Source organism: Amblyraja radiata, chromosome 17 (genome assembly GCF_010909765.2).
Source record: "Amblyraja radiata isolate CabotCenter1 chromosome 17, sAmbRad1.1.pri, whole genome shotgun sequence".
NCBI lineage: Eukaryota > Metazoa > Chordata > Chondrichthyes > Rajiformes > Rajidae > Amblyraja > Amblyraja radiata.
The window spans coordinates 38,549,983-38,570,246 of NC_045972.1; the positions used below are offsets into that span (position 1 = coordinate 38,549,983).

General features: G+C 41.3%; 1 protein-coding gene across 1 annotated transcript; it reads right to left on the reverse strand.

The window, feature by feature from the left end:
- Positions 1-1,258: 1,258 nt before the first annotated feature.
- On the reverse strand, positions 1,259-19,087 carry zdhhc1 (zinc finger DHHC-type containing 1). The gene is made up of 11 exons (XM_033036235.1): positions 18,865-19,087; positions 15,980-16,192; positions 12,677-12,852; positions 12,137-12,238; positions 11,141-11,265; positions 10,090-10,248; positions 8,676-8,842; positions 6,212-6,297; positions 5,111-5,201; positions 3,788-3,872; positions 1,259-3,159 (listed from the first exon to the last, which is right to left on the reverse strand). The coding sequence occupies exons 1-11, from the start codon at positions 18,865-18,867 to the stop codon at positions 2,627-2,629; spliced, it is 1,740 nt and encodes a 579-aa protein (XP_032892126.1). The 5' UTR covers positions 18,868-19,087; the 3' UTR covers positions 1,259-2,626.
- Between the last annotated feature and the right edge of the window lie 1,177 nt (positions 19,088-20,264).

The following is a 20,264-nucleotide window of genomic DNA, read 5'->3' on the forward strand; positions in this document are numbered from 1 at the left end:
GGCTCAGCACACAGCCCTGTGGAACGCCGGTGTTCAGGGTGAGGGTTGAAGAGGTGTGCTTGTCTAACCTAACAGACTGGGGTCTGTTGGTTAGAAAGTCAAGTATCCAGTTGCAGAGGGAAGGGTCGATGCCCAGGTTACCGAGTTTGGTGATCAGTTTAGAGGGTATAATGGTGTTGAATGCTGAGCTGTAATCGATGAACAGCATTCTTACGTAAGTGTCTCTGTTGTCGAGGTGGGAGAGGGCGGAGTGAAATGCGTTGAGATGGCATCCTCCATACTCCTATTCTTGCGGTAGGCAAACTGATAGGGATCCAATGTGAGGGATAGGCAGCCTTTGAGGTGTGCCAGGACCAGCCTCTCGAAGCACTTGGTGATGATGGGGGTAAGTGCAACTGGGCGGAAGTCGTTGAGGCTTGCCGCAGTGGAGTGTTTTGGCACTGGCACGATGGAGGTGGTTTTAAGGCACGTGGGGACAACTGCTTGGGCAAGTGACAGGTTGAAGATGTCAGTCCAGACGCCTGTCAGCTGTGCAGTGATAGATACCATCAACATCTAGAAGGACCCCAACCCAAATGCCATCTATCCAAGTCCTCCAGAGGTGCCACTGAGGGAAACATAATAATCTGTGGTGGAGTAATGGTAATCTCCACAAATGTTATCCACTAAATAGTTGATGGCTTAAATGACGTGTTTTAACTGATTAGCATTTATTTGAACTTTTTGATAAAGATCTAACATTTAAGTGTAGAACTGCCAAATGTTGCAAAGATAGAAAGGAGGCAGATTCATGGAGGATGGACACAAAATGCTGGAGTGCTCAGACTGATGAAGAGTCTCGACCCCAAACGTCATCTATTCCTTTTCTCCAGAGATGCTGCATGACCCGTTGAGTTACTCCAGGATTATGTGTCCATCTTCAGTGTAAATCAGCATCTGCAGTTCCTTCTTACTCAGATCTATAGAGGAAGTGGAAATCAAGGACAAGAATTTTACAATCCAGCACATTGATGGACAGGATCTGACACACGGGTTATAGGTAGCAGAGTTTTGGTTAACCTAAGCTTACAATGCAGAACAAAGGAGATTTGAGTACATTCATATAATCAATTATGGAAGGAACTAGGGCATCAAGGGGTTTCAGCATTAGATGACCAGAAGCAGTGAAGGAGATGGAATTATTTAAGCTTGATGATGGGAATCATTTGGGATGAGAAACACAGCTTAGTGATAAATAAGTGGAAAAAGAGCTGTGAATATTCCAGTGCCATCACAAACAGGCGAGCAAAAATTGTTGCAGTTTGTGGCAAGGAACTGAAGACAATCGGTTTGGTCTTCCCAATATTTAATTTTACATTGCAGAAATGTTATAGAAAACAGGAGGAACCAACCCTTAATTGTATGCGACATTATAGTGAAGCAATGATACTACTTTAAAAAAGCTGTAATTTTGAATGTTTATTTAAATAACGAAACAGTATTACAGTCTTAACATGAAAATTACATCCAAAAAAGAGATTGGCTCTTAAACTTATCTATAGAATAAAATAAACATTAAAAAGATCCGTCATACTACCACTAAAAGATTGCTAAGGCCACAAAAAAATACTATGTTTCCAGGAACTATATTAAAAGAACCTCTTAAATTTCTATTCAGATTGTCACTGATATCTAATTTGTAAATTGGATATCTTAATGCTTAAAAAAATACTTCCAAAACATAGCGCCTTAGAAACAGTTCCATTTCAAAATTGGCCTGAGGATATAGATGTATATTTAATAATAAATAATATTCTTATAAAAATAAAAACTATTTACATTTATTTTAAAACTCTGGTGATGGATGGATATAAAAAGGGGAAATTATATCAACCCTTATTGATGTACGGATGTACCACATAAAGCGATTGGCACGTGATTATCTATTGAGGAAGATTCGAATGAAATGGACATCATTGCTAAGGCCACACAAAATAAATACGACGCTTCCAGGAAATGGATGGATAGAATCTGTTACATTTGTTTGCCTCAGATTGTCACAATTTCGAATTCCAATGTACACAATTTATAAATTGGAGGGCAAGCAGAATGTTTAAAAATATATACTGTACTTACAAAACTTAGCGGTGAATCTGTGCCCTGAGAAACAGTTTCATTTCATAATTGGCCTGATGATATATAGATGTATATTAATAAATAACATTAATATTAAAAATAAACTATATCCACTTATTTACAACCCCTATTGATGTATGGATTTAAAAGGGGGACATTATATCAATCCTCATTGATGTATGGACATTAGAGGAAATATCAACCCTCATTAATGAATGGATATTAAAGAGCAAATTATTTCAACTCTAATTGATGTACAGAGATTAGAGGAAATTATGCCAATCCTTTTTGATATATGCATATTAAAGAGGAAATATCTCGCCCCCTGTTGATGTATGAATAGAAAAAGGGGAAATATATTGAGCATTTACAGTTTAGACTGCTATGTTCAAGTAAAATCATGTGTCATGCCTTTGTCATTCTCACATATCAAACCTGGATGATTGTTAGGGATCTAGTTTTAACATGTGAATTTAAAATCATCCAAATGTTGTCTTCTTTTGTGTCTAAGTTATTTGTTGTCTGGAGCACGAGACGCCGGTAGGTCTGGATAGACCTTATTGACGAATCTCCTGTTACCAGATCCAGATTTAGATTTATGCAACGGTACAGGGAGGGGCATGTCATCACTCTTTTGAAGGATAACCACAGAAGGAGCACTTTGAGGTTTCTTACTCTTGGGATCTAAGCCTGGGTATCTACTAACACTCTTCCTTTTGCTTGGATGCAATAGGGGCACCATTATTTCTCCAGCTAAAGACTGGTGTTTGGGAATCTGACTCAGAGAAACCTTCCTGAAGTAGTCATTTGCGTTTGTGTTGGTTTGGTTGGCAGTTGCTTCACTGCCCGCGATGCTTGTCTGGGCCACTGGAATTTCAATCATGGACTCCACAGAATCGGAATGGTACTCAGGCGGAGGGCCTGCAGCCCGCACATAGATTTTCTGCTTGCTTACAATGATCCCTTTCCGTGCGAGTGGAAGAGAAGACCTTGACGGGTGGCCTGGGACAGGCAGTGCTCTAGCCTGCAACGAAGAAACCTTTTCTGTGGAATGAGCAAACAGGTGGAATTAAATAACTAAATCATTCTGGAAATTCTTCATTACATTTATATGTTCTTCCGATTACCTGGAATATTAGAAACAAAGAACTGCACCATAATTAATTAAACTTCTGGTAAAACTCCATACAGTAACTAACACTCAACACAAAATGAAAATCAACATAAGACCTTGTTGACTCTTACAGCTGAAACTATTTCACTAGACGGAAACAAAGTGCAGTAAGAATGATAGTTTTGCCATCTATTAAAAAAAAGAATTTATATTAAGAAGCAAGGATCTGCAGACACTGTTTTATATTTTAAAAAAGACAAAGTGCTGGAATGGCTCAACTGGTCAGGCAGCATCCCTGGAGGACATGGGTAAGTTCAGGACCCTTCTGAAGAATCGTCACCTATCCATGTTCTCCAGAAATGCTGCCTGACCAGCTGAATTACTCCAGCACGTGTATTTTTTAAATTTAAAAAAAAATGTTTTTAAGGTACACATTAGCTCATTTCAACTCCAGAAAATAAACAAAAAACAGGCCAGTATGAATTTCCTGAAATTTGACATATAGTAAAAAAGTACATTATTTTTAGCTTGATTGCTTATTAATTAGTTAATCCTTACCCGTATTGATGAAAGAAATTGGTGGAATATAAGCTCTGGTTGAAGGCATATCGTCAACTACGTCTCTGTTCGATTTGGCCTTCCTCTACAATGACAAAAAAAGATTAGCATTAGTTATTCAGATTGATCGTCCAATGTAAAACTCTCCCAGAGAGATATATATACACATCCGTTAGAAATTTGACAGAGCCACACATGTAAAACAAACACATTATTTTAATTATTTCCATAGTCTCTAAACTTCCTTTACACCACTTTAAAAAAATCCATTTACGCTTTATGATCTTTGGTCATGGCGTCCACGTCTACAAGCGTAGCGTACTGCTCTGCTATAAATTGCTCGAATCGTCAATGTAGGCGACTCAACCTGTATTTCTTCAGGTTCCCCATTAAACTCACTCAGTAGCTCGGGTGGCTGTCAGCGGCCGCCGGGACCGGATAGCGGAACTACAGCTAGACCAGGGGCTCGCAGGTGACCTGGGAACCAAAGATGATCTTTGGTGGGAACTGCAGCTAGTCCCAGAGGGTCCTGGACCCTATGCAAAAAAAAAAAAAAGTTGCCGACCCCTGGACTAAACCAAACCCTTGATCCTGTCCTGCTAGCCTTTGTGTTCATTGATATTTTATTCACAATATTAGGATTTCATAGAGGGAGAGAGATTGATATATATATATATATATATATATATATATAAGAAACTAGGGAAATATATGTGATTATATACATCTATATCACATGTATATATGTGTATCACACACACATATATATACACACACATATACATATGTGTGTGTGTGTGTGTGTGTGTGTGTATATATATATATATATATATACACACACACATATACATACATACACACACACACATAATTAGCGTGCCAAGGACACGTAAGTGGGACAGGGGCTTTAGACTGCAAGGAGACCTACAAGGGACTGCAGATGCTGATTTACAATAAAGTGCTGAAGTAACTCAGCAGGGTCCGGCAGCATCTCCGGAGAACATGAATAGGTGACGTTTTAGTCTGAAGAAGAATCCAGACCTGAAACATCACCTATTCATGTTCTCCAGAGACGCTGCCTGACCTGCTGGGTTACTCCAGAACTTTGTGTGTGTTTATACTCATGTTTAGACCAAGATGTCCCAACTACACTAGCCCATATTTGGCCCATACCTCGCTAAACCTTTCCAATCCAGTTTCTGCCCAAATGCCTTTTAAAGGTTGTTACAGTAGTTGCTTCAACTACCTCTGGTAACTCAATTCAAATATCTACCATGTGAAAAAGTTGCCCCTCAAGTTCCTATTAATTCTTACTCCTCTGACCTTAACTTTATGTCCTCTGATCGGCAACGTTTTATTCTCCATCTGGATAATGGTTGAGTTTGTGCCAGCAATCTGATTCTTCCCTAATGCCCTATAATGAAACAGACAACTGTTAGGTGGTAATAATGGAAAGGAAGAAATAATGAGGTTGTCTAGACCGTTTTGTCCAATTAAGCAATAAAGTGTGGGATTTTTCACGCTAGTAAAGATAAAAACGACAGATAAATCCTCCATGTGGATGGAGCATGTTTGATTGCAGTTCTTTATGTGCTTTCCACATTTGCTTATTTTACTGCAAAGAATCAATAAAACCCACAAAAAGATTTCCAACTAGAAAATAGGCCCAAAATATGTGGACTCTCTATGGCACAAAGAATTTAATGACCAACTAACTCAAAGTAGTGTTTAGAACTTAGACACTCTAGCAATGAGAAAGACTGATGAACTGCACAAGACAGGCAGGAACCCTCCACAGAGAAAATTAGCACACGTTGACACTGTAAACTACAGCCTATCTAAATAGCTTACAGCGCGATTACTTACAAACTCCCAGTCAGATTAATTTGGCGATAATGCTACAATATCAATAAAGTTCTATAGTATTGTATCCGTTTATCTTTTCTGAATTGTAATTTCATTATAAAATAATTTTGATTTGAACTGACGAAATGCGGCAAATTTGCATAATGCAGTTTTCTTCATTTGTTACAATGCTTCTGTTAAAATGGTTATCAATTTAACTGCAGGTGGGGTGGAAAGTTAAGGGGCTGTCCCACTGTACGAGCTAATTCAAGAGTTCTCACGAGTTTCCCCTGATTCGAACTCGGAGAATTACGTTAGTAGCCGCTCGTAGGTACTCGGGGCTCTCATGGACATTTTCCAACATGTTGAAAAATCTTCACGAGTCTTCACCACGAGCTTACCGTGTTTCCCGAGTACCTGCCGTTAGCGTTACAAGCCGCTAAGAGACGTCCCGAGCTCCGACGTACCCGCTACCTACATTCTACGTGCTTACCACAAGTTTGATTTTTTTTTTTAAACTCGGGAGAGCTCTTGAATTAGCTCGTACAGTGGGACAGCCCCTTTAGAGAGAAGACTTACTTCATTGTCTTTGGGTCAGTCAACGAGGTGCTTTCAATGACAAGTCCACTAATGACAACTGGCTGAACACTCATATTTTCACTAGTCTGGAAAATAGAGAAATAACCATTCCATTTTGAGTTTCTGCCTCTATAATAATCTTCACTTAAAGATATGCTTCTTTCAGTGACCCTGAGATATTTTGTTTTTAATTTACTTTTTATTTAAAATTAGTTTATTAATCCAGCATTTTTCCTTTCTCAACTTCCTTTCTCATCAACAGGGCAGCAGGGTGGCGCAGCAGCAGAGTTGCTGCCTTACAGCGCCAGAGATCCGGGTTCGATCCGGACTCCGGGTGCTGTCTGTACAGAGTTTGTACGTTCTTCCCGTGAACTGCATGGGTTTAAACCGTATGCTCCGGTTTCCACCCTCTCTCCAAAGACGTACAGGTTATGTAGACTAATTAGCTTGTCCCTCATGTGTGTACGATAGTGGTAGTGTACAGGGTGATCACTGGTCGGCGCAGACTCAGTGGGCCCAAAGGCCTGTTTATGCGCTGTATCGCTAGACCAGGGGCCTCCAAACTTTGCAGTACGAGGGCCAAATTATATATTTGGCACATTTTTGCAGGACGTAGGAAAAAATAAAGAAATGTCAGTTTTATCAATTTAATCTATCTCGCTCTCTCTCTCTCTCTCTCTCTCTGTAAACTACTGCAGGCCCCGTCTTCTCCAGCAGTGCGGCGATAATGTCGGGTGGGGGGGGCGAGCGTCCCTGGAGCCGAGGGAGGGAGAGGCCAAGGATACCCGGAATGGTGTCTCCCCACCCCAGGGTTGCAGCCAGTGCGGGGACTGGGAGCGGGGAGAGGCCGCTCCGGGTACCCTCGGCCACTCCCTTTCCCAGCTCCAGGACGCTCGTCCTCCCCGATGCAGGGCGGCGATGGCCTGGGGGTGGGGCAGAAAAGGAAACTTACCCGTGGAGCTGTCGGGTTCCCGAGGGGAAAAAAAAAAAGATTTTGACGCCAGTCAAGTAAAGACGGGAGGGGCGGGTCAAGTGGGGGCACTGTTTTATCTCGCTAGCACAGAACCCACTAGCACAGAACTCGCTAAATAGCCCGCTGCACGGAACGTGTTGAGAGCTTGCTGCGGGCCGGATAAAATCGCGTGGCGGGCCGGATGTGGCCCGCGGGCCATAGTTTGGAGACCCCTGCTCTAGACTAAACTAAATAAAATCTTGGATAATAATAATAATAAATTTTATTTATGGGCGCCTTTCAAGAGTCTCAAGGACACCTTACAAAAATTGAGCATGTAGAGGAAAAACATGTAAGGGGAATGAAATAAATAGTAGAGACATGACTAGTACACAAAGTAAAGACAGAATTCAATACAAAACACAGTATGAGGCAATTAATGCACAGATGAAAAGGGACGGGGACGTGGGGCTAAGGATAGGCAGAGATGAAGAGATGGGTCTTGAGGCGGGACTGGAAGATGGTGAGGGACACGGAATTGCGGATCAGTTGGGGGAGGGAGTTCCAGAGCCTGGGAGCTGCCCTGGAAAAGGCTCTGTCCCCAAAACTGCGGAGGTTGGAATTGTGGATGGAGAGGAGACCGGCTGGTGTGGATCTGAGGGACCGTGAGGGTTGGTAGGGGGAGAGGAGGTCAGTGAGATATGGGGGGGCCAGATGGTGGAGGGCTTTGTAGGTGAGGACCAGGATTTTGTAGGTGATCCAGTGGGAGATGGGAAGCCAGTGAAGTTTTTTTGAGGACTGGAGTGATGTGATGCCAGGATTTGGTGTGGGTGATGAGTCGGACGGCTGCGTTCTGGACCAGTTGGAGTCGGTTGATGTAGGTGGAGCTGATGCCAAGGAGAAGTGAGTTGCAATAGTCCAGTCGGGAGGAGATGAAGGCATGGATGAGTCTTTCAGCAGCAGGCAAAACAAATGCAAAACAAATGCAAAACAAAACTTGGATGCAAAACAAGAACCTAAAATTAAGTCTGCCTCATATGAAGCAATTGATTACAGAACGGAGGAATATAAGGAACAATGTGGAAATCTGAAACCAATCTGAAAAAAAATTTAATGTAATAAAAAGAAACAGTAAATGCTGATTTATACCAATGATAGACACAAAATGCTGGAGTAATTTAGCTGGTCAGGCGCATCTATGGAGAAAATACATAGGTAACGTTTTGGGTCACACTGAAGAAGGGTCCCAAAATGTCACCTATGTATTTTCTTCAGAGATGTTGCCTGACCCACTGAGTGACTCCAGCATTTTGTGTTTATCTTTGAAGAGATTATTTTCTGTTCACCTGCCATCGAACTACATCAGAACAAGAGCTGCCACTGCTCTTTTAACCCACCACAAATATTTTAATCCGCTTAACCCGAGAACACACGCAAAAAGCTTTCTGAACATGACAGTATCTAAAAATATAAACGGCCGCACCACATTTTGGAAGACTCACACTTTCCTACCTGAAGAGATGTTGTGGGTGAAGCTTTTGGATTTGAACTTGTAGTTGGCATTGTATTGGGACTTGACTTTGGCCTTGCATTTACATTTGGAAGCACGGGGGGAACTTCTGTTGCACGCAGTCGACGCTGGCGCATCACATAATCAAAAGTGCTTATCCGGTACCATACTATCAGAGAAGAATAGAATCCAAGTTATGTACCATCTGCAATCACAAACAGCTAACTAAAATTCTTTATTTTTTATTTTTTAAAAGCCATCGTTGAATGATGGCTTTGGACATGAATGATAAATCTAATTCATCAGTAGGTAAAATAGATTATGATGCTAAACTGAAAAATGTAGGAAAAATACCCTAAATGCTCTTGTGTTTAAGAAGGAACTGCAGATGCTGGAAAATCGAAGGTACACAAAAGGGTTTTGGCCCAAAACGTTGCCCACCTCCTTCGCTCCATAGATGCTGCTGCACCTGCTGAGTTTCTCCAGCATTTTTGTGTACCTTAAATGCTCTTGATTAAAATGTATGCTTCATAAACCCAACATACGATCTTACCTTTATTAAAGAAACTTTGTGAAGTTCATGTGGTAAAAGCCAACATGTTTATTTTGTTTACACCTAATACAGTGGTTTTGTATGCATGCAATGTTTTCACTGCATCCATGCTTAAAGCCTAATTTTTGTATAGCCAACCAAACTGCTTCCCACACAAACGCTGAAGGAATCTTGAAGGAATATTGTGAAGATATTTTCCAGCTCTATGCTCATGCCCGAATGACTGGTACACATGGTCAGGGGTACCTTTTTAACTCTCTGGGATGTACTGCATAATTTAATGGACATAAAAATCACAGGCAAAACCTCAGTTAAGCCTAATTTGCATGCATATACCAATGTTGAGTGCCCCAGTTCATGACTGGAAGTCAACAAAGTGCATCTGGAATGTTGTAACTGCGAAAACACAGGAATTATATGCAGGATTACATTCTTGAAAAGCAGTGCATAAATTCAAAAAAGAGTATATTAAACATATACACGACTACACTGCCAGGTGTAAAATTGTGTGCATTATTCCAAAAATACAAGCGTATAAAATAAACTTTGGTATTAAATGAAGAGCATTATTTCAAAAACACATAAAATCAAACGCCTGTAAAGCACGAGGTGCCTGTACTGTATTTGACTGTACTGGTTTGTATGGTCTGTCGTCATTTCTATGATCTATCAAAGTAGATGCAAACTACTTAATGGCAGAGATTTGATCAAGTTTAATTTTTAACAATCGTTTACTTGTAACAGAATTTTTAAGAGATATTTTAATATTTGTGAGAAGGTCTTAATTTACTTAACAAAGCAGCATACAAGTGGTCGATCTTATAGCTAAAAATAGTGGAGTAGACATTTAGTACATTACTTACACAGGTAGATGTGGAAGTACAGAAGCTGAATTTCAGTTATTAGTGAACCCAGACCTAGTCCAATGGTGATCACAGTGATAGTAAGAAAAGTAGCAGTGTTCACATAAACATGAGCTAGTGGGAGAAATAGAATCCAGACCTCAGGACCACCTACGGTTGCTGGAATTAAGAGTATAACATTTTAATTAGATTTAATCTCCACCAGTTTTCTCCTCCACTTACCTCTGTATGGTTCATGGTATAAGTTCTGACCACTCAGTGTAGAGGAACTTTCAATATTTCCATTCCAACAATCAGTCTCTACCCCCATTACATGTGAAGATCTTCTGCCAGATGATGCCTTGCGTTGGATAAAACCCTACTTCTTCTCCTTCCCAGTTCTGCCAGGCTAACCCCTTCAATACAGACTCAGTGCTGCCACCAAGACAATGGGCCTTTGAGTGACTGATATCTTAGTTTTAGTTCAGTTTAGTCTAGGGTGGCATGGTGCCACAGCAGTAGAGTTGCTGCCTTACAGTGCCAGAGACCCGGGTTCGATACTGACTCGGGGTGCTTGTCTGTACAGAGTTTGTTCACTCTCCCTGTGATCTGCGTGGGTTTTCTCTGGCTGCTCCGGTTTCCTCCCACACTCCAAAGATGCAAGGTTTATAGGCAGGGTATAATTGTAAAATTGTCCCTAGTGTGTGGGGTAGTGCTAGTGTACGGGGATCACTGGGCAGTGTGGACTCGGTTGGTCGAAGAGCCTGTTTCTGTGCTGTATCTCTAAAACTAAAAGCTAGAGATACACCTTGACCTCAGACAAAAATTTTTTAATTTCCTTGCAAAATTTAGTTGATAAATGCAGGGAGCCAAATAACCCATGATTGTACAGTGTCAGAAATGTTCATGTTATAGGGGAAGAATTAGGCCAGTTCACCTATCAAGTCTACTCCGTCATTCAATCATGGCTCATCTATCTTCCCCTCTCAACCCCATTCTCCTGCCTTCTCCCCATAAACCCTGACAACAGATATCATGTTACTGAAATTAAAACTCAATGAGGTTAACTTACACTCATATAGTGGGTTGGTCCGAAGAATATCTCGATTCAGAAAGTAGCCAATGAGCACAAAGGACGAAAGGCATACAATTAGTAGAGCACCAATTATACCTGAGATAACACAGCCCAGGAAAAACCTACACCAGAAAGAAAGTCAAATGTTAATAATGTATGACATGATATTTATGAACCTTAAACAATACATTGTAATTAATTCAGTGCTTTGAAACTTAAAATTCCATGTGTAGGAAATAACTGCAGATGTTGGTTTAAATCGAAGGTACACAAAATGCTGGAGTAAATCAGCGGGACAGGCAACATCTCTGGAGAGAAGGAATGGGTGACGTTTTGGGTCGAGACCCGTCTTCAGACCATGAAAATTCCATATATTGTACTCATCAAAAATGTTTTATGGATGTTTTCTGTTATCAAAGACTACAGAATTAAATTGTATTAAAAGAGATACATGTGTAACATAATGCATAAATATAATTACATAATCTGAATGACACATTATAAAAAAAGTAGAAGCAATGAACTGGAGATGCTGGTTAATACACAAAAGGACACAAAGAGTAACTCAGCGGGACAGGCAGCATCTCTGGAGAACATGGGTAAGGTGACGTTTGGATTGAAGGGTCTTGACCTGAAGCGTTACTTTTCCATGTTCTCTGGAGATGCTGCCTAATCTGCTCAGTTACTCCAGCACTTTGTGTCACGTTATTAAAAAAAAAAGGACTGACTTAATACCGAATTTCCTTGCAAATAAATTAAAAATATTTTCAGTCAAAATATAAATAATTATCTTCAAAATAGAGTGGAAGCTCTCCATGTGGAATCTAACTAGTGATCTAACTGATTCTTATTAGATCAATAAGATCTTTGATTATTGAGCTATGTTAAAAAGGTGAAAATGCCACTTTTGATTCTCTATCCTACTTTTGATTCTCCCCATTCCCCAATCTAGATTTTTCTTTATTAATGCAAGCACACAGATATCAGACTTACCAGTAATTCCTGACTCCTACGCAATTATTGAGCCATTTACAATGATGATCAAAGTCAGCTATGCATTTGTTACACATACTGCAATGCTTGGTCTTCAAACCTCTGTGAATAAGATATCAGAAAAACCTATAAATATCTATGATCCTAAATTTATGACAAATAATTGAATATGTATATATATGTACATATATACACATACACACACACAGTACTCTAAACATTATAAACAAACGTTCAGTATATTATTGTATAGTTGTATGCAATATATTAAATATACTTTTAGCAGCACAACAGATAGGCAAGGATACTACTCTGTAAACATTTATCATGGTGTTTACAGAGTAATATGTAGTAAATATATTTAATACAAGTATTTAATACATGCATGCCATAATAAACAACGACAAAAAATTCAGTATACTGACCTTTTTCTGTTGTTTATTATGGCGTTTCCAGAGTACTATCCATTGTGGCAGTGCAAGAAAGGATTACATTATTCTGTTTCGGGACATATGACAATAAAACACTCTTGGCACTTACACTTCAACTTCACAGAGAAAGCAGTACTCATTTTCAATGACATGTTGATGAAGGTTGCGGTCAAACAAAGGCAGTATTCTATTATAGCGTTTGGCTCGAACTTTGACATCGGCTGGGTCAATTGTTGTTGCAAATGTGTAAAGTATGATGTGGATTGAAAACACAACACCAAACCACTGTAAAAGAGTTAAGGCTCAACATACTGAATGGATGGCAATATTATATTATTTTAAAACTTTACATATCAGTTTTGAATCTTTGACATAAAACTAGACATGAAAAACACTAAGTGGCCTTCTCCAAATATTTAGTTGAGCAGGTAAAGATTGTCCATTTAGTATTTTAATTACTTAAATGATAATGTTATAACTACAATTATAAAACAGTAAAAACTAAAATTAGAACTTAAACAGCAATTTCCAATTTTAAAATATACCGTGTAATGAATGGAGTTGTACACACAACACAATACAACACATATTTATTAAAGTCCACTTACATCATTGGTCTGCAGAACGATACAGTACCTAACAGCTACTCAGCCTGAATTACGTAAGCAGGTAATATAAATCGCATATTAGGCGGAGTAATTACTAACAAGCACTACAATTGGTTAGTAGGAAATAACTAATCTACAGTACCCCATCCCTCCCCCACACACTCCTCCCCAATCATCACTTCACACCTACTCACAAGCCCGACTCCAGTCTACAAAGACTGGACCCTTCCCCACCCACTCCTCCCCAATCACCACTTCACACCCACTTACACTACCCACAACCTCCTTGCTGCCCAACATCAGTCTGGCCACTTCTCCATCACTAACAATAGCAATTGAGGTGGTGGAAAAGCCATTCACGAAACAGAAAAGCCGGAAATCTCCAGAACCAGACAATGTTTCTCCTTCTACCTTCAAGCGCTGTGCCGAACAACTGGCACCAGTCTACGCAGATATTTTCAATTGGTTCCTGCAAACCTGCACCGTCCCTACCTGCTTCAAAGTCCCCATTATTGTTCCTGTACCCAAAAGGCCAAGGATTACTGGTCTTAATACTGCAGGCCTGTCGCAATGACCTCCGAAATCATGAAGACCCTGAAAGACTTGTGCTGGCACACCTGAAAAACATCACAAATCCCCTGCTGGACCCTCTATAGTTAGCATACCAGGCAAATAGATCAGTGGATGATCAGTCAACCTAGGCCTGCACTTCATCCTCCAGCACCTAGACCACCAGGGGACCTATGCAAGGATTTTGTTTGTGGATTTTAGCTCTGCTTTCAACACCATTGTGCCAGAGCTACTACACTCCAAACTCACCCACTTGACTGTGCCTGAACCCCTCTGTCAGTGGATCATCAACTTCCTGACTGACAGGAAGCAGCCGCGAGGCTGGGAAAGCAATCTCGGACCCGCAGACCCTCAGCATAGGAGCACCGCAAGGCCGCGTACTCTCCCCTCTCCTGTACTTTCTCTACATCAATGACTGCACCTCCACAGACTCATCTGTTAAGCCTCTCAAGTTTGAGGACGACACAACCCTGATTGAACTGATCCAGGATGGGGAGACAGGAGGAACTGACACAGACAGGAACTGACACAGCTGGCGTCCTGGTGCCATCGCAACAACCTGGTGCCATCGCAACAACCTGGAGCTCAATGCTCTTAAGACAGTGGAATTGATTGTAGACTTTAGGAGAGCCCCCCCACACACCATCAACAACACCACAGTCACATCTGTGGAGCAATTCAAGTTCCTTGGAACCATCATCTCCAGGGACATTAAATGGGAGGCCACCATCGACTCCACAGTCAAAAAGGCCCAAGGGGATGTACTTCCTGCAGCAGCTGAGAAAACACAATCTGCCACAGGCAATAATGGTCCAGTTTTATACTGCCATCATAGAGTCTGTCCTCACCTTCATCATGGTCTGGTTTGGCTCAGCCACCAAGCATGACATCCGGAGGCAGCAGCGCATCATTCGATCAGCTGAGAAGGTTGTTGGATCCAACCTTCCCCCCATTGACGAACTGTACACTGCAAGGGCCAAGAGAGCAGGTAAGACGATCTCTAACTCCTCTCATCCTGGCCACAGACTCTTTGAAGCACTTCCCTCTGCAAGGCAACTCCGGACTGTCAAAGCCACCACAGCCAGACATAAAAACAGCTTTTTTCCCCACGAGCAGTAGCTCTACTCAACAGCCAAAAGTCTGTAGGCTCCTTGTGCTCTGGTATTTTATTTAATTCTTCACGTTTAAATTATGTTTTATTTTTAATTGTCTACTGTATATTGTGTTGTTACTTGTGAGCAAAGCACCAAGGCAAATTACTTGTATGTGTACATCCTTGGCTAATAAAATGCATTTATTCATTGATGTTGGAATCTATTACAATTAATTCCCGTTAATCCAACACAATCTCTTACACCTTTTATATGACGGATTATCAAATGTTCAATAATGTCCCGTGGTAGTGTTATTCGATGCAAAGTTATATAACTGGAAGTGGATGGCAGGTACTTGACTGGATCAATAAGAGTTCTGACTCTAATGCTCCCTGTTGCTATAACTCTGTTGCTTAATGCTAGCACAGTCCAATGCATTTTAGTGGCCAGTGGGGTCTGTAAGGGGCTGAGAAGTTAAAGTAACAAGGAGAACTGCAGTGACCCAGAGATGGAGAGTAGGAGACCTGTTGTTTTACATGTCACCCTCCTTGGTTGTGGCCGGCAAGGTTTGTGGCTGCATGATCATTGATGCAAGCTGATTTAATGGAACATCCTATATAAGATTTTAGACATAACCACCTTCCCGAAGTTAAAGGGGAGCTCCAGCAAACTTTCCAGAATTGTTCCATATAGATACAAGGAATTGCAGACATTGGTTTACAAAGTCTGCAGAAGGGGCCCGACCCGAAACATCACCTATCCATGTTCTATAGAGATGCTGCCTGACCTTTCCGAGTTACTCCAGCACTTTGCGACTGTTTAGTCAGTTTTTCAACTTTCTTGATGGACAATTCTCACATCATATTTGATTTTAACATTATTAATTTGTAGTCTATACCTGTACCCTCTTGTGCCATCTTAATTATAAAATGTTTTCAGTAGATTTTACACAAATATGACTGCCTGCTTTAAATCACCTTTTAAATTTTGAAGATTTATTATTCTATTCATGAATTAGTTTTGGTAGAAGAGGCGACTTATCAACATGCAACATTGAACTGAAAGGCTGCAGAGTATTGGCAACTACTTCCCGAAAAAGTATTTTATAATCCAGTTTTATGCTTGTATTGAAAAGGATACAATGTACATAGCATACACCCAGCAAACTGGAATAACTGGGATAAGAAAGCCAAATATGGCAATAAAATCAAATAGGTAGAGCAACCAACAAAGTAGTTGATATGGATGCAGCGGCCAACTCCATCCATTCCTTCTTGATCGTTTTCTGAAGGTCATGAATTTAGGCTGCGGTTGTGATACCCAAATTTTGCTGAAATTCCTGAAGCAATTCATCTGTAATGTAATATTAAAAAGTCACACCTAAACCAACATTGATACAGCAACAAAGTTTATGGAGTTTCACGGAGGGGGTGAAATTCAATTTAGAACCATAATAAACCACAAAAACAGTTTCACTTCCAACTGCTTTGTGTTAAGCACATCGTGATACTTGGCTAGGAAGAAGGTCTCGACCCGAAATGTCACCCATTCCATGCTGCTTCTGTCCCACTGTGGTACTCCAGCGTGATGCCAAATGAGCCTGCGGGCCGCCAGCGAGGACGGCGAAAAGCAGCGGGGGGACCAGCTGATCCTTGGCTTCCGCCAGCGTGACAGAGCCGGGCCGGGGGGGGGGGGGGGGGGGGGGGGGGGGGGTGGGAGTGGAGGGGAGCTGGGCCGCAGCAACCGTTATGGTCGCATGGGGCAGGCGATGAGAAGGTGGCCAGCGTGAGGCGATAAAATGAGTGAGGGGGGGGGGGGGGAGGATTTTATTAAAAATGTGTACAGAAAAATAACTACATTTAATGAGTGGATTAGCGAATGTAAAAGGAAAATCGCTAGCGAAATGGTAAAAATCTCGGCATTTTTGCGTCTGGTTTTCGCGGAGTAACGAATCAAAGGCAAAATAAATGACACACACAGAGCTTTAAAAGTATATAGATGTACTGGAATTAGATGTATTTTTTTTAAAGAATAGAATTGTCTCAAGATGCATGCATTCAAGAAGAGATCAATTTTGATGAAGACTGGCCCATATACACACAAGCGTTTCTTGAGGTCCTCTGATGAAGCGCTGTATGTATGTATTTATATATGTATTGTTAGATCTATGTACCACTGTATGTAGCACGTTAGTACCTGCACTGATGTAAATCACTTTGGTCAACGAGTTATTTTTAAATGTGCTACAGAAATAAAATTGACTTGACTTGACATACACCTTAGGATGGAGAATTTCAAAGATTTACAACCATTGGATTGAAAAGGTTGACCCATTTCCAAATGCGAGATAATTATTGCAAGAGTTCCACACAAATAGAACAACTGTTTGTGAGAGAAGAAATAAGTGTAAAATGTGAACATTAAATATTGGAGAGAAGGGCACACTACACCCTCTTCCTTCAACCTGGTCAGTTCAGCAACTGTTTTCATTGATTTGCAGCCACTTTGAACAAAATATCCCAAAACTTCTTCACACATATGCAAAAAAATCTACAAGTAACAATATGTAATAATTTAAGTGACATTTCCCAAAATCTCCAACACATCTTTTTTGCGATCATAGAAGACTCCCCACTAGAAAAGCTAGGAAAACCCTTACCATCATCTTGCTTTGGCTGCAAATAAACCCACTCATTGTAAGGCAGGTACAAGGGAGCTGTTGGTAATCTTGCAACATGCAGCTTTGCATTTCCATTCTAAATACAAGGTAGTCTCAAGCCCAAACAATGAACACTGTCCTTTGGTGTATCTATCCCATCAATATATATATGCAATATGTCAGAGTACTTTGCTATGGCACCTTGGCAACATATCCAATTCAAAGACACTACACAAATTCCTCTTCAATAATGAACAACTGTCCTTTATACAATCTTCTAGGTAATTGCTCTACCCAATTACGCATGTCAACCGTCCGCAGATTAAAAACCAAATGACAAAATGCACCGCAATTTGTTATGATCAATTTAGATAGGAATTGAACTTTTTCTTTATTGTTAAAATGATGTACTGGAAATAGTAATAATTTAGTATTGGGCCAGTAAAGCAAAAAAATGAAGGCCATCATCATTTAAAGAACTTCCACTTTCCATTGGTACATGTTCTGGTTGATAGTTATCAAGAATGTAGCACAAATATATAAGCAACATGCAGGAAAATAAGAAAACCAATTTAAACAATATAACTTAGCACATTAATTTGTGACCTGAAACATAAAATCTGCATGCATTGAGTTTAATTGCAGCAGTGATTCACATTGTAGCAACGCTATAAAGGCAAATGCAGAATCAACCAAGGCAGACCAGAAGGAATCCTATTCATAACTATATCATATAGTTATATTTCAATCAGACTTAATAATCTTTAATAAATTCGACCTTCACAAATACTGGGAGCAAAAATGAGGGATATTTTGCAAATTAGATAAATTACCTCTTCTGTAAATGCAAGTGAAATGGGCGTTTTGAAGTTGACAAACACACTCTCACTGAAGTTCCTTCCATTTTACTCAAACCCCAGCAAAATAATGAAATAGCAAAAAACATCAATTTCAACTCCAAGGCATGACATTTCAATATATCATGGGCATACTGTTTTCTCTATGAACTTTCCTTCGTCCTAAGGTCCCGTTTAATTTGTAATTGTTCATTGTAAACAATCCAAATTTGTCCAATGTCTCCTTCCAATACCCCTTCCTAACCCAAGCTGCATTAAAAGGACTTTCTCCAATGCCTCCACATGCTTCCTATAATGGTACGACCAACTGCACACAATCTTGTCATTTACAGTGTGTAACTCTTTGTCCCTTGTTTCTTTCATCTCTCCGATCTACACCCAGGCTGAATGATGCAAAATCCCCAAAACCCAGTGACAATTAGGTCGTGAGGAACCGCGGGACGATTATAATCATCATGAATTGGTCCCTGTGGAAAGTCATCCCGTTCCATTTAAATGTAAAAATGTACCATTGTCGTCTTCCCATCTCCAGGCCAGCCCGGACCGGCCGGGGCCACTTCCCCGCTCAGAGTTCAATGGCCGGCAGTAATTCAACGTTGCATCTCGGTGTCACCATCAGCCAACGCCACTAATATATGGCCGGAGCGACCGACCGCTGTGGCTCGCAACAACGCCCATTGCATCTGTCTTTCTGCATGGTCGCGATCAACTCGCGCGCAGCAACCCTGATTGACGCTCCGTTCCCCGCGCCATGGCAACGTCGGCCGCGCCCCTGGCAACGCCGGCCGCGCCCCTAGCAACGGCGGCCGCGCCGTGGAAACGACCGTGGAAACGACCCGCTGACGTCACAAACACCTCAGTGACCCCGCAAACCAAAGTATCTTTGCTGCAAAGCGCTACGACGCGCCTGCGCGGTCCACACCTAGCAGAGCGCGGGAAAAGCGCCGTCCGGGGGAAAGGGAGACTGAGGAGAAGAAGGGTCTCTACTCGAAATGTCACCTATTCCTTTCCTCCAGAGATGCTGTCTGATCTGCGGAGTTACTCCAGGTTATTCTGTCTATCTTCGGTTTAAACCAGCATCTGCAGTTCCTTCCTGCACAGAGTTAACCATGTGCGATCTTTCGCCTCCTGCCCCCTCACACAAAGTCTAATCTTTCACCACAGCCACGTCTGTTTTCTACCACTGATTATCTCAGAGGGTCCTTGGCTGTGGCCACCTTCTGCTTGTTTCCGTCTCTGACTCTGGTAATTTGGCCGCAGGAGGTCACAAGTTCAATTTTCTATCTGCTCAGGTAACGAAGAAGGGTCTCGACCAGAAACGTCACCCATTCTTTCTCTCCAGAAATGCTCCCTTGGGTTACTCCAGCATTTTGTGTCTAATTTCAGGTAATAACGTACTTGCCACTTGGCTGGTCCCTCGTTTCTTCTTGCTAACTAACTGTCCTTCATTTGTTGACCAGTTGAAAATAGTTTGCACAATCATCAAGAAATCTCCACTACTGCCTTGTTATTGAAGATTCAGCTCAACATGTTAGACCCTACCCAAATTGGGCATCAATACCTGGGTTATTGGAATGCAAGTGCCATTTGACTGTGCCATCCCTCTGAGAGAAAACTGCTTGGAAAGTAATAGCTGCAACAGCCCAGCCTTGGTTGGTTGGGGAGGCAGAGGAACAACTCCAGGACTGCTTGGAGTCTGTGGACTGGGCAATGTTCAGGGACTCGGCAACGGATCTGAATGAATACGTCACAGTCGTCACAGACTTCATAAGGAAATGTGTGGAGGACTGCGTTCCAACAAAAACCTTCCGAGTGTTTCCTAACCAGAAGCCTTGGATCAACCATGAGATCCCACCTGCTTTGAGGGCATAAATAATACCGGTGCCCAAGAAGAGTAAGTGACGTGCCT